This window comes from Bactrocera oleae, chromosome 4 (genome assembly GCF_042242935.1).
Source record: "Bactrocera oleae isolate idBacOlea1 chromosome 4, idBacOlea1, whole genome shotgun sequence".
Lineage (NCBI taxonomy): Eukaryota > Metazoa > Arthropoda > Insecta > Diptera > Tephritidae > Bactrocera > Bactrocera oleae.
Window position 1 is genome coordinate 39,280,965 of NC_091538.1, and position 12,614 is coordinate 39,293,578.

At 37.5% G+C, this 12,614-nt stretch overlaps 1 protein-coding gene across 2 annotated transcripts; it reads right to left on the minus strand.

Moving 5' to 3' along the window:
• Positions 1–95: 95 nt before the first annotated feature.
• On the minus strand, positions 96–6,844 carry beta4GalNAcTA (beta1,4-N-acetylgalactosaminyltransferase A). 2 transcript variants are annotated; one of them, XM_014235299.3, is made up of 6 exons: positions 6,531–6,844; positions 6,208–6,464; positions 2,288–2,714; positions 2,103–2,225; positions 1,918–2,013; positions 96–408 (listed from the first exon to the last, which is right to left on the minus strand). In XM_014235299.3, exons 1-6 carry the CDS (start codon positions 6,659–6,661, stop codon positions 267–269), a joined length of 1,176 nt encoding a protein of 391 aa, XP_014090774.1. In that variant the 5' UTR covers positions 6,662–6,844; the 3' UTR covers positions 96–266. The 2 variants fall into 2 exon arrangements, with proteins under 2 accessions (XP_014090774.1, XP_014090773.1); XM_014235298.3 differs by having other exon boundaries at positions 6,184–6,464; positions 6,531–6,842.
• Positions 6,845–12,614: the final 5,770 nt, after the last annotated feature.

Consider the following 12,614-nt stretch of genomic DNA (forward strand, 5'->3'; position numbering starts at 1 on the left):
GCCATGCGTGTTAATACAGACATTCAACATCTAAAAGCATTTACTTCGTATTCACTTTAACCCTCATAAAACGAGACAAAAAAAAAACAAACACCTTACAAAATCGTATATATTTATTTTATTCGTGTGTATTAATAATAATTGTAATAAATGAGTTTTAAATATGGGTAGAGCAATAAGAATAAACAAGTGTATTTGTTAACTTTTTTTTAAAACTAAATAAATATTTGAGGAATCACTATTTTCTTAATCTATTACTATAGGTATTAACTTGTTTGATCGAAGATTTTTAATTCTGCTAGATACCAAGTAAAAGTTGGAAATTCTTTTATGCTATAGATTTCATACTTTATGGAATTTATACCGTCCATTTCCATCTTGCTGATTCCATTTACGAGATTCTCATATCTGTAAGCAGTAAACAAAATAATAAATAAATAATGATGTTATAATAAAAATATGAAATTATTTTTATTTTTGGTTACTTGCATTGCTAACTTATTGTCTATCTCGCTAAAATGTAATAAAATATATATAGCCGATTCTAACCTTTTTGTGTAAAATTAATGTAACTATAAGGTTGACATTCTTGTTTAGCACTTAACCACACTTTTTTAATGTAATTCTCCATTAAAAAGCAAATAAACTGTAATATTTCAAAAGACGATGAAATAATGAGAATTTGGTATTGGTCTAATATTTACTATTATCTAACTAAGGTTACTTAATTTTATTACAATTTAGAATAAAACATAACGGATATTGAGACCTTGAAAGCTTAACACAGAAAAGATTCTGCCATCATTGTCTGAAATATTTGAATAAAGATACGCCTTCCGCTCAAAACTACCTTTAAATAGCTACAATTTTTTGAATATCTAATTATATTTGCGAAATGTTATTTATTCAATATATTTGATTTCGTTATTGTTTAAAAACAAAATATGTTTTTATACTATTACAAATGGAAGGATATATAGAATATTTTGAATCAATATTCATTCACTTACGTCTTATAACTGTGATTATATGCGCCTTTAATATGCAATTGGTATCGAACATTAGATTTATGTATTGCTCAACAGATGTATGAAGGCAAAAACTTGCAATTCGCTATACATGCTAGGAATTGCGAATTACGTGCCAGCAAACTGTTATGAAAAAGAACACAAACCGCGCTGCCCGAGCACGAGGGTGTGAAACCCAAAAAACATTAAATTTAGTGATACGTATTTTATGACAGTTTTATATGTGCGCCAGTTTAACAAACATTGTTAATGGAAAATTACAATGACTATTGTCCAATGTGTTTGGGCCTTGAGCCTGATAAAAATCCTCCTGTAAGACGTCTTATTCTCGCTTGATAATTTTGGCGAATAAAGCTTATCTCATTCCGCAACATTATTTTACCCCGAGCAGGGTGTATTAAGTTTGCAAGGAAGTTTGTTCTTGTACGGAAAACTTTTTAGTTGACAAGGTGTCTGCACGAAATTTGGCACAGACTATTGACCATGGTAACGCTACAATCTCAGAATAAATTGTACAGGTTGCACCACTGCATACAGCTTCCATTCAAACGGAGCGATCAAAAATCAGGATAAAGATCTATATATATATATTTGCTATAAAAAAATTCACCTGTGAAGGGCATTATAGCTTCGGTGTAGTCTCGTTTTGAAATAGTTTTGCTTAATCCTACACATTTTAAGAGTTTATAATATTCACATGCACAACATCTGAACTCCTTGTTATCTATTTCAAATTTAAGTTCAGTGCTAAATAACATATATATTATATATAACTTAAACAGCTGTTTGGCTGGAAACAAGATCCGGTGCGATTTTTTCCCATCTTCTTGATTAAAACATATTAACATTTATTATGTAAAACTATTTATTTTAGTGTTATAATATTCACCTTTTTGGATTAGCCTTTTCTTTGGGATGTTTTAGCATCATATAACGTGCTATATTAACAGGATATCTTGATATGAACAAATTGGCATGCTTTAATCTGAAGTAAATTATAAAATTCATTAGTAAATTGTAAAATGCCTTAACTCATCAAAATATTGTTTGCTATAAGTATGTACAATATCTTACCTATTCGACATATCGTCGTCTTCACCACCCCACCCAAAATACGAATTCGAAAAGCCATTCACTAGCTGAAAGTGTTCACGAGTCATAGCGGATACTCCTCCAAAAATTGAACGATAAGGCAACCTGTAGACAAAAACATCAAAATCACTTGGTTGAACTTGATAAAAATATATGACAGTTATTACTTGAAGTTTAAAGTATCTATAGAGACTGACATGTGGCGCGGTTGCCGCGGACATGTATAAAAGTTTCGATTATCCAGAGGTAACAAGTCAACATCATGGAATATAAAACAGTCCCATGGAAATATTTTTAACGCTTCTAAGAAGCCAATGTTCATTAACGCAGCCCGATTAAATGCTTTCCCATTGGTTTGCTCGATGAGAAATATTCTGTAGGCAATATGCTGTTTCATTAAAAATGGATGAATGTTTCTTAGAAACACGGTTAAATGGGCGTAACGATCACGAAATGGTACGACTATTGCGACGTGTTCCTTCGGAATACAATCATGCGGCAGAAATGCTCCTCCCGGCTTCAACATAGGTGCTAGTTCAGCTTCCACAATGTCCAATGATTCAAGAGTTGTATTTGGGGTTATTGGCCCTTCATCTGAAAATTAAAAAATAGGTTGCAGTTTTTTTTTTGTATTCATATCTAAAGGCAAAAGTGAACAAATCTCTTAAAATTTATGCAGAAATAAAAACAAACTGATCAATATTTTAAGGGGGTATTCTAGTGTAGAATTTCAAAAAAAAACGATTTTCTACGTTTAACTATTTAAGAATATGTATACCACTTTTTTCCGATTTATAGACATTTTACTTACTATAAATGTATATATTGTATAATTGATATATATTATACATGCACACACCTTTATATATATATATATATCTAGGATAATATATTGGAGATGATGATACAAAGCCATTCAAAGGCATACGCGATATGGATCCTTATGATGGTGACCCATTGCTAGAAAAAAAGAATGCGTAGGACATGTAACAAAAAGAATAATGCAAGGTTACGGAAAGCGAAGAGAGATAATAAAGGGGTTGGTGGAAAAGAAGAAGGCAAATTAACTGATAAAATTTTGAATAAATTGTCCTTGTATTATGGTTTAGCAATTCGCCGGCATTCAGACTCTGTTGAAGACATGAAAAACGCAGCTTGGCCTACTTAGTACCAGAATAGTTCCAATGCGTATTGAAGCTGCATCTGAGGATACCTTAGAGGATTTTCAGCATGATAATGTTCCTTTGTGTGATAAAGTTTTAGAAATTGTAAAACCAATTTATAACAGTTTATCATCAGAGGAATTATTAACTCGATGTTTAGGTTCAGAAACACAAAACAATAATGAGTCTCTAAACTCGTTGATTTGGACCTTCGCGCCGAAACATATTCATTCCGGACCTCAGGTAATTGAAATAGCAACATTTATTGCTGTTTGCATTTTTAATGAAGGTTTCATTCCGATTTTAAAAATGATGACCCTTATGGGAATGAAAATTGGGCCGGAAGCTCATTTATTTGCTGTGAGATGAGACAGCGCCCGGATTGAACGCTCCATAATACGTACATCCAATGCTTCAAAGGAGGCCAGAACTGCTAGATTGGAAAAGAGAAACGCAGAAAATAGTTTTTTTTTAAATATAAGGTCCGATGTATAACCCAGGAATGGTAGATTGAATAAAAGTAAGTATAACATATCATTTCAGACTTTGGCAACGAAAAACTTTACGCGAAACTTTAAATGCGTTTTTCTCAGACGAGACCTTTTCAATACGATACCCACGATTTCTCGAGTTCTACTGGACCGATTTACTTGAATTTCTGATTTCTGAGAATCTTCTTAATATACCTCTTTCCGGTATGAACTATTATTAAAAAAAATACGAGAAAATAAAAAAAAACGTTTTTTTTTAAACAGTCGCCATTTAGAATATGGGACGGTAATATGGTCACCATTTATTGATATTCAAGTCAATAGACTTGAAAAAATTCAGTATAAATTCTGCAAGTCCCTGTCATTTTTCTTAACACGGCAAACATCAACAACAGCAGTGGATGAAGTAAAAAAAAGTTCCAGATCAACTCTCTACTAGCTCGACATAAACTGGAGAATAGCTTTGAAATAATCACAGATGGGCCAAGTCTCAGACGCAATCGCTTTATTAAAACAACCAAATTAACTAAAAGCTAAGTCATACACGGTCCTAGAAACAGGAAAGCTAATTATGTAAATGACCTGACTCCTCAGATCCAGTTCTTCGGAGATTCCATCCATTCCTTCAACATTGAATTGAGAAAACATCTATGCGACTACGACAATGGCTAAAACTCGGATTGTATTATATTAGATTATTTTTAACGCTAACTGAATTTTGTTTCTCCTCTTTGGATTCTCTATATTATGTCTCATTTAATTTTTGTATAAGTTACTTACTATATCTAATCACAATGGGCCTCCTATAGACCTAGGTGCGTCGTTAGACAGCCACTCTACATACCTACTTACTATACTCTTGCAATACTAATATTAATAATAACATTATTATTCCATTTTACTGTATATTGCCGATTGGCGTTTACGAATAAATAATAATAATAATTTTGTCAATTTTTTTTTGCTTATCGCTAGTTTATACAATTGCGACATCTTTGCAGATTGATAGTCTTATTTTTCATTTCAGATGACTAAAACGGTTAAAATCAAATGTTAAATTTTTGAGACCCCCCTCTTCATCAGCTGCCAGTGTATTAAATTTTTAACTTTTTTTTTAATTTTTTACTGAACTCTTGTAACATTAATAAACAAATGATAAAAAATCGATAGTAAAAATATTGATTGCCTTTTTTACGACACTTTAAAAATTACCTAAAATTTATGTCTCTAGACAAGAATACCCCTTCAAGTTTATATTAAAACCACGAGATAGCACCTAAGCCAAGGGGTGATTATAAGCTCGCATTAGAGCAAAGCAAGAAAATAAAATATTTAAAAAATCTTTAAAAATCACTATTCCACTACTATTTGCATGTTCTACATAAGATTTTCAAAAAACAATCAGGCTGCAATAATGCATCTATAACATATGTATGTTTGGTACATTATAGTCAATATTATAACTAATTAATATTTTAATTTGGGATTTTTTCATCGATGAAATTACAAATCAATAAAATGTCAATACTGAGGTCAAAAAAAAATTAGTTTGATCCATAATTCTCTTCGTATTCAGTTATCACCATGATTCAATTATATAAGGTTGTGTCGATAGACCAAAAACAGTCGAAAGTATTTGGATCCATAATGTCAAATTCAGCAATTTTGCTTTGTATTGTTTTGATTTTATGATTCAAAAATAATTTTTTCAAAGATTTCAACTAATGAAAATTCGATTTTCGAGTGATAACATACATGTGAATACAAATACATTGTAAATCACACAAACTCATTAAAATGTAACCACAAAAATTATGAGAGAACAAAAAAACATAGTCGTTCCGTATCGACACAACCTTATATAATTATATGTGGTTGTTGTTGTTGTAGCTGCAGAATTTTGCCGAATTGACAGTCCTTGGCCGGAAAATATCCGGGTCTGTTCCGGTTACTTAGACCCGACCGTTATGGGAACGGTATATTATAAATATAATTGAATCATGGTTATCTCTCAAAACACGCCTTTTATTGGAATAAATATTTGGAAAATATAAAGTTTATTTCTTAAGTGCGAGGAGGTGCTAGCTCTTAATAACATACATATATAATATCTCTGCTGACATACACACTATTGTTTTCTTTCTTAAAAAATATTTCGTTTTGCTTTTTATTTCAAATATCCTTAATCAAAGTGTACTTTAGAACATAAAAATGTAATCCCGTAAACGTCAAAACTGATAAAAATATAGGAAGCCCGATCAAAGCGAATTATAAAATAAAAAACAAATAACATATAAACAAATAGTATTAAGACTTATGAAATTAATAGAAATATATTAGACCAAGCGTATAAAAAGAATTGTAATATGGTCAAGTACATTTTCCAGGATATATTAAAATAAAACTCACTTTCATCATATTGTGGTTCCTTACATCTTACTCTCACTGTAGCTCCGTTTTCTCTTTTGGTAGAATGCAATGGTCTGACCAACCTGTTATTATTCGTTTGGTTATATTCACTGGAAACATTTTGTGAGTCCAATAATATAATAGGCTTCTGAGCCTCGGAATCAAGAGGGAGTACTGTTAGGTTAGTCGTATTTAAAGTATCGTGTTCTTTAGAGTTATTACCACTTAAAGATTTATTCGCAATTGTAATTCCCCTTGTAAAGTTATGCATATGCCGAATGCTGAAGATATACAGAAGAAAACAGCTTAAATTAAAAAAATATATATATATTAGCGAAACAAATTACCTTAGTCTACTGAACGTAGAGTAACTTGCAGATTTATTATCTACATAGCTCAGGAACGCGCTAAACAACACCCATATCCCGACCAGACTCAGCATAGCTCTCACACCATTAGCTTTGGTGAAGAGCGCCATTGCCGCTGGTCGTGATTACAATTATGCGGCTGTCCTGATATTTTGTAGAAGACAGATTTCATTGAATAATAATACAAACTTAGAAATCTCCATTAGAACATCCAGTGTAGCTTAAATAAATCGTAACTTAAGTTTATTTTACTAACACTTTACTTTATTTGTGCAATTTTATAGCAAATAATCAGTGATGCCACATTTTGCAACTTAGAATAGATAATCGTATACAGAGTGACACAATAAAAACATTTCAGTATTCTGCGCATTTATTAGTATCAACACCTTCATGATCTCGAGTTTTGAGCGGTTTTCGCAAATATCTTTTTTTCGGTAAATTCCAAATTTTTTTACGGATGCAAAGAAAGATTCCAAGAAAGTTAAAAACTCTTGACGTGACGGCTCTGGACAAAATTGTCGGGTTCAAATTAGATAATCTAGTCGACTCTTGTATTTTACTACGTTTTCATTAATGAAAACACAAGAGTTTCGCAAATCCTCCCGGTACAATAAACTTACTTATTACATAATAACAATATTACACTTTTTAATTATCTTGTATGCACTCATTTACTTCTTAGACAGGGTGCAAGTGGCCGCGTGTATACGATGATCAAAAGTTGCTACCTCTTTATCTAGGGTGTAATACGACTCCAGCGTCCAATGGATGATTTGCATCCAAGAAGTAAGTTCCGCTGTACCCGAACGGGGCCTTCCCAACACCAGAACGCCATGGCCTTGTAGTCATGGGATTCTGGAGCGGTGAACCTTTACGTTTTCCCCAAAAACTCGATACATGCCAGCTTATCTCGGTCAGCCGAAGATTGTTAAAAATAGAATAGACAGCAAACTACAATACAACCATAACAATTGCGGACCAGATAAGATCGGCCTAGGGGAAGGTGGCGAAGGGACAGCGCCTCATAGCGCAATAGTCCAAAGGCAAAAAAGAAGAAGAAAGCCAGGGGTGACAGGGGCAACACTGTGTACCTAATGCTCTAAAAGACATACGGATTGTAGCGCTGCTTCTCAACTATCCGGCAAAGACATTAGGGTCGGAACTCATCGCGATACAGGACACCATCAAGGAGGGGATTTGTAGAAGTGTGATTACCCTGTCTCTGTAAGAACGGGAAAACTGCCCCCTGGCTTATGGAACTTGCTCCGAAGCTGGAAGTGTTCCTTCCTCTACGTGAAGATCTGTATTGATACTCTCTAACTTTTGTCAATATTGCCACACCTTTCCAGGCTGATGAGAGAGCCTGCCGCTGCCGCATATCCTTGAACCGTGGGGAATTGTAAGAGTAATCTTCATACCTTAAGGAGAAAGACATGCCTATTCACTGGCATAATCTTTTTGCCGATTAGTTCTTCTTATCTTTGAGGCAACTTATTATTGTTATTGTGGAGCATGAAAATATGTTTTCCGCGAAATTGTAAATTTAAACACGCCTCATTTTCTCTCATTTTTATTATATTCAAATCACAAAATCAACACACACTATTATTACACTCCGAAATATTTCGTATGAATTATCAAATTAAGAAAAAGTTTCACTTCAAGTATAAGTAGCAGATCTGCTGCAAAAAAACCTTATATAAGTGCAACGAAAATTTGCCAGAATGTACTAAAATAAAAATTTTTGATTCTGGAGACGTGATTCACAGTTGAATCAAGATTTAATATTAAATACAGTGATGGAGAGGTGAAAATATGGCGCGAGAAAAATAAACGTCTTTATCACAGGAAAACCTTTTGCACACATTTAAACACGGTGAAGCTTCCGTCATGTTCTGCAGATGTTTTGCTGCAGCTGGAGCGGTAAAACTTGTCCTCATCGGAGTTATAAATGCTAAGAAATACATTGATATTTTAAGAGCAAAATTCATAGTGTATGTCTTTGGATCAGGTACAATTTGTCCACTTTAAAAAGGGATATCCTACTAAATACTAATTTTAATTTACGCCAATGCTATATGTTTCAATTAGGGGTGTACGAATATGAATTTTGCGTTTGTTAATTAATACTTTCAGGTTTTTCTTGAAATATTGCACTCAACCACATAAATTGTATTATTTAATATAATTAATAATTTACGACCACGAGTTATTGGCATTAGGAATAATACTGAAGTTCAACACAGCCGAAATGCAATGAACACGCCCTCTTCCTCTACATCAGGTAAGTGTGCTTTGTTCAGCACACAAGCAGTATCTTGAACTACAACTTGTTTAAAGTAGCTGAGAATTACACAGTAACAAGATATTAATAGAATAGCAGAACAACAATTTGAGTGGGGATTCGGAATTTCTTGCTCTGCTGCGCTAAACGCGGTTGAACCAGGGAACTTAGAAGAACTTATCGTAGAAATTATCGTTAAGTTCTCTGTGCGCTTGATAATTTTGTATGAATGTGTGTGATTTGTATATATGTATGTATGTGATGCTTCACTCACTTAGCCATCAACAGTTGCTGTGCTCTCTCTGTCTTTCTTTCTCTTTGCTCACTAGTCGATGCGTCACACACCCTAACCACTGCGCGCTTAACGCAACCTTTTCCGAACTCCCATTAAAAGTTTCACTTCAATAAACCTCCATCTAAACTATCGCAATCGCTATTGGCGTAGAAGTGCATAGAACGGCTGAACATCCTATCAGTATCGGTTGCAGACTGACCTTATCTGGTTACCGGGAAAAGAGGTGGTAACCGGGAACGAACTGCTGACGAACTTTCCTGTTCTACAGAGACTTCTAGACCGAAACCCGGTATCGTGGCGGGTCTCCACACCTTAAAGGAGCCGTTCCATTAGGATAGGAGAGAATAGTCACGGAAAAATATGGGCATCAAGATATAGGCATGCACCAGACAAAGCTGCAAATGGGAGGTTAAACATTACAAGGCTCAAACAAATTATAAACCTCACCATATTCAAATTCCGACCACTAGTGGCATTCTACACTGGTTTGTGCAGGCTAAAGAAGCACCCTTTCAACATGGGTAGAGCCGGGAGTCAGCACTCGGAAACTCCGAAGAACGTCCTTCTAGATTGTGTAGCGATCTACAGACGCTGAAATAAGGCCCTTGGCTTCCAAATAGAGAGCATTTTACTCAATGGAACCTAGCAAGATCAAGGAATTCATCAGAGTGTTGAGCCCATGTAAGTCCGTGTGAAAAAGAAGAGGGCAAAATAGACCACTGGTCGAGGTACATTCAATCCTTTGTACTATCGAAATCAGAACGCAAGTTCCTTAAACGAAGTGTATTTCCTAGAATGAAGTAGTCCTTCAACAAATCTTTTATAACTCAACGTCGTAACCATATACAAGTATATAACTGTTAGTGGTGACGTTTTATAGACAATGCTCTGGGAAACAAGCAACTACCACTTTTATACATTGGAAAATCTTAGAACTCAAGATCTTTCGAAAATAAATTATTACCCGTAAATATAATATCACCTCCTAATCCAGGGTGTTACGCGACTCCCGTGCCCATTGGATGATTTGCAGCCAGGAGGTAAATTCGGCTGTATTCTAACGGAGCCTTCCCAATACCGGGCCGCATTGGGAAGTAACGGTGGCCTTACCGTGTCATGGGGCTCTGGCGCGGTGGTCTTTTGCGTTCCCCTCATAAAACGTTGACCGGACGGCTCGCCATGTCGAGCCTACGGTCGTAAGAAAAAGATAGACCTAAATAAATAAAAAACAAGAAAAAACACAACAACGGACACAAAAAGGCAACAACAACAGCAAACGGACAAGGACAAGGCCAACAAAACTAGCGCCGGTGCAGGTAAGGGAGAGCGAGTTTCCGACTGAATTATAGATTCAGCTCGGTGGTCCTGAGGCCATTTAAGCCTAAGACGGCCACCCAAAGTGAAACAGGGGAGAAGATGCTAGTAGATGAGGTTGCGACTCATCCCGGCACCAGCACATCGGAGCAGGCGGCAACTGCTGAAACCATGGTGAAGGTCCCTACGGAAAAGCCTGGCGAACAAGGGGGGGGCGCTACCCTCCACGCAAGAGCTACTCGAGGGGCTTAAGGACCTAGCGGGTGGTAACGCGGAGGACGGCGAAGATGAGGAGCTCCTCATGGAACCGATCCTATAGTGGGTCCACAAATAGAAATTGCCCAGGTGAACCTGCACCACGCGGCGTCGGCCTCGGCCGTCATCGCGAGCAGATTCACAGCGGATGGTCTGGGCATTCTACTGATCCAGGAGCCATGGGTCTGCAAAGGAGAGGTCAGGGGCCTCAAAATGGTGAATAATAAGGTAATCTGGGATCTCTCAAGTGAGATACCCAGAACCTGTTTAGCAATTAGGAACGATATTGATTTCTTCTGTATTTCAGAGTTCCTAACACAAGACCTGGTCACTGTGCAGGCAAAATGTAATGGGATGCGACGCCAACGCCCATCACACGTAATGGGACAGCACAAACTGCAATACACGGGGTGAGTCTTTACTTGAATTTATAGTAAGTAGGAATCTAAGCATTGTAAACGTGGGGTGCGAACCCACCTTTATAACCAGTGTAAGAAGGGAGGTGCTTGACATCACGCTTGGTAATGAACTCATGACAGGGCTGCAGGGTTCCGATGACACTCTCCATGTCGGATCACCGCAACATAAAATTCGCACTAGGGGTAGAGGTCAGGCAACTCCCTCCCAGGCGTATCCCCAATAACACGGACTGGGCCACCTTTAGGGATACGCTTGAAATAAATCTCAATAGGAGGGGGCAGCTGGACGGCAGTGCCACTGCTTCTGGACTGGAGAGCAGATTGTCTGCGCTAAATCAGTCCATCACGCCAGAGGCTGCAAGGCTGCATAAGGCTCTGGCTAGGGGCAAGATCGACACAGTACTAGCAATTAAAAGACCGGATGGGACCTATACGTCCAGCGCGGAGGAAAGAGCCACGGCCCTTCTACGTAAGCATTTCCCGGAGACAATTCGAGAAGACCCAATTCGACCCAGTGTCGAACGAAAGCCAACTCGCTTAGATTGGACAGCCGCAAAACAGCTCTTCACTGCGGACTCCATCAAGTGGGCTGTGGCCTCCTTCGAAAAATATAAGTCTCCGATCGACGATCTTCTCGATCTGCTAACTATCAACGGAATCCGCTGTCAGGGATATGCGGACGATATTGTTATATTAGCTAGGGGTAAATTCGCAGACACTCTCTGCGATATTGTACAAAGGGGATTGAGGCTGGCAAAGGAATGGTGTAGTGGGGTTGGCCTAAACATCAACCCCTCCAAAACTACAATCATACCGTTTACCAGACGCAGGTTGCTGCCAGGCCTCAGGTGGTACGGAGCTGGAGATGGCCAGCACGGTAAAGTACCTGGGACTCACGCTGGACTCCACTCTTCGGTGGAAGCAGCATGTGGACCTGGCCGTAGCCAAAGCTACGAAAGCGCTCATGGTTTGCAATCGACTTGCTGGGAAATCATGGGGCTGCAACCCAAGGATTATCAGATGGTTGTGCACCATGATTGTGGGACTGATCGCAAACCTCGGCAGGACTTCGACTATCGAGGCTGCAACGACTTGCCTGCATCTGCGCGTCGGGCGCGATGCGTACGTGTCCGACTGCAGCACTGGAAGTAATGTTGGAGCTAACACCGTTACATACAGTGATCGAGCAGACGGCCAAACCGACCTTGCTTCAAATGTCAGCAAAAGGGTTTGGCAAAGGGAAGGTAATCTCGTCCCAGGATTGGCGCAGGGGTCCCAGAACCATTCCCATGGGAAGTTTTCCTAGCATATTACAGGCGGAAGTATATGCTATAAGTCGGTGTGTAGAGATAAGCCTCCAACGCGACTATCGCAATAAGAGCATCGCCATACTCAGCGATAGTCAGGCAGCACTTAAAGCGATCTCGGCTTTTGAGGTCAAATCGCTACTAGTGTAGGAGTGTATAGAACGGCTGAATATCCTATCAAGTCTC

What these genes read in the sequence shown, in the direction of transcription:
- beta4GalNAcTA (XM_014235298.3), bottom strand. Translation starts at nt 6,661, where the DNA reads ATGGCGCTCTTCACCAAAGCTAATGGTGTGAGAGCTATGCTGAGTCTG. An exon ending in GACGACGATATGTCGAATAG is followed by an intron (nt 2,014 to 2,102) that starts GTAAGATATTGT and finishes AATTTACTTCAG; the next exon opens with ATTAAAGCATGCCAATTTGT. An exon ending in GAAAAGGCTAATCCAAAAAG is followed by an intron (nt 409 to 1,917) that starts GTGAATATTATA and finishes TACTGCTTACAG; the next exon opens with ATATGAGAATCTCGTAAATG.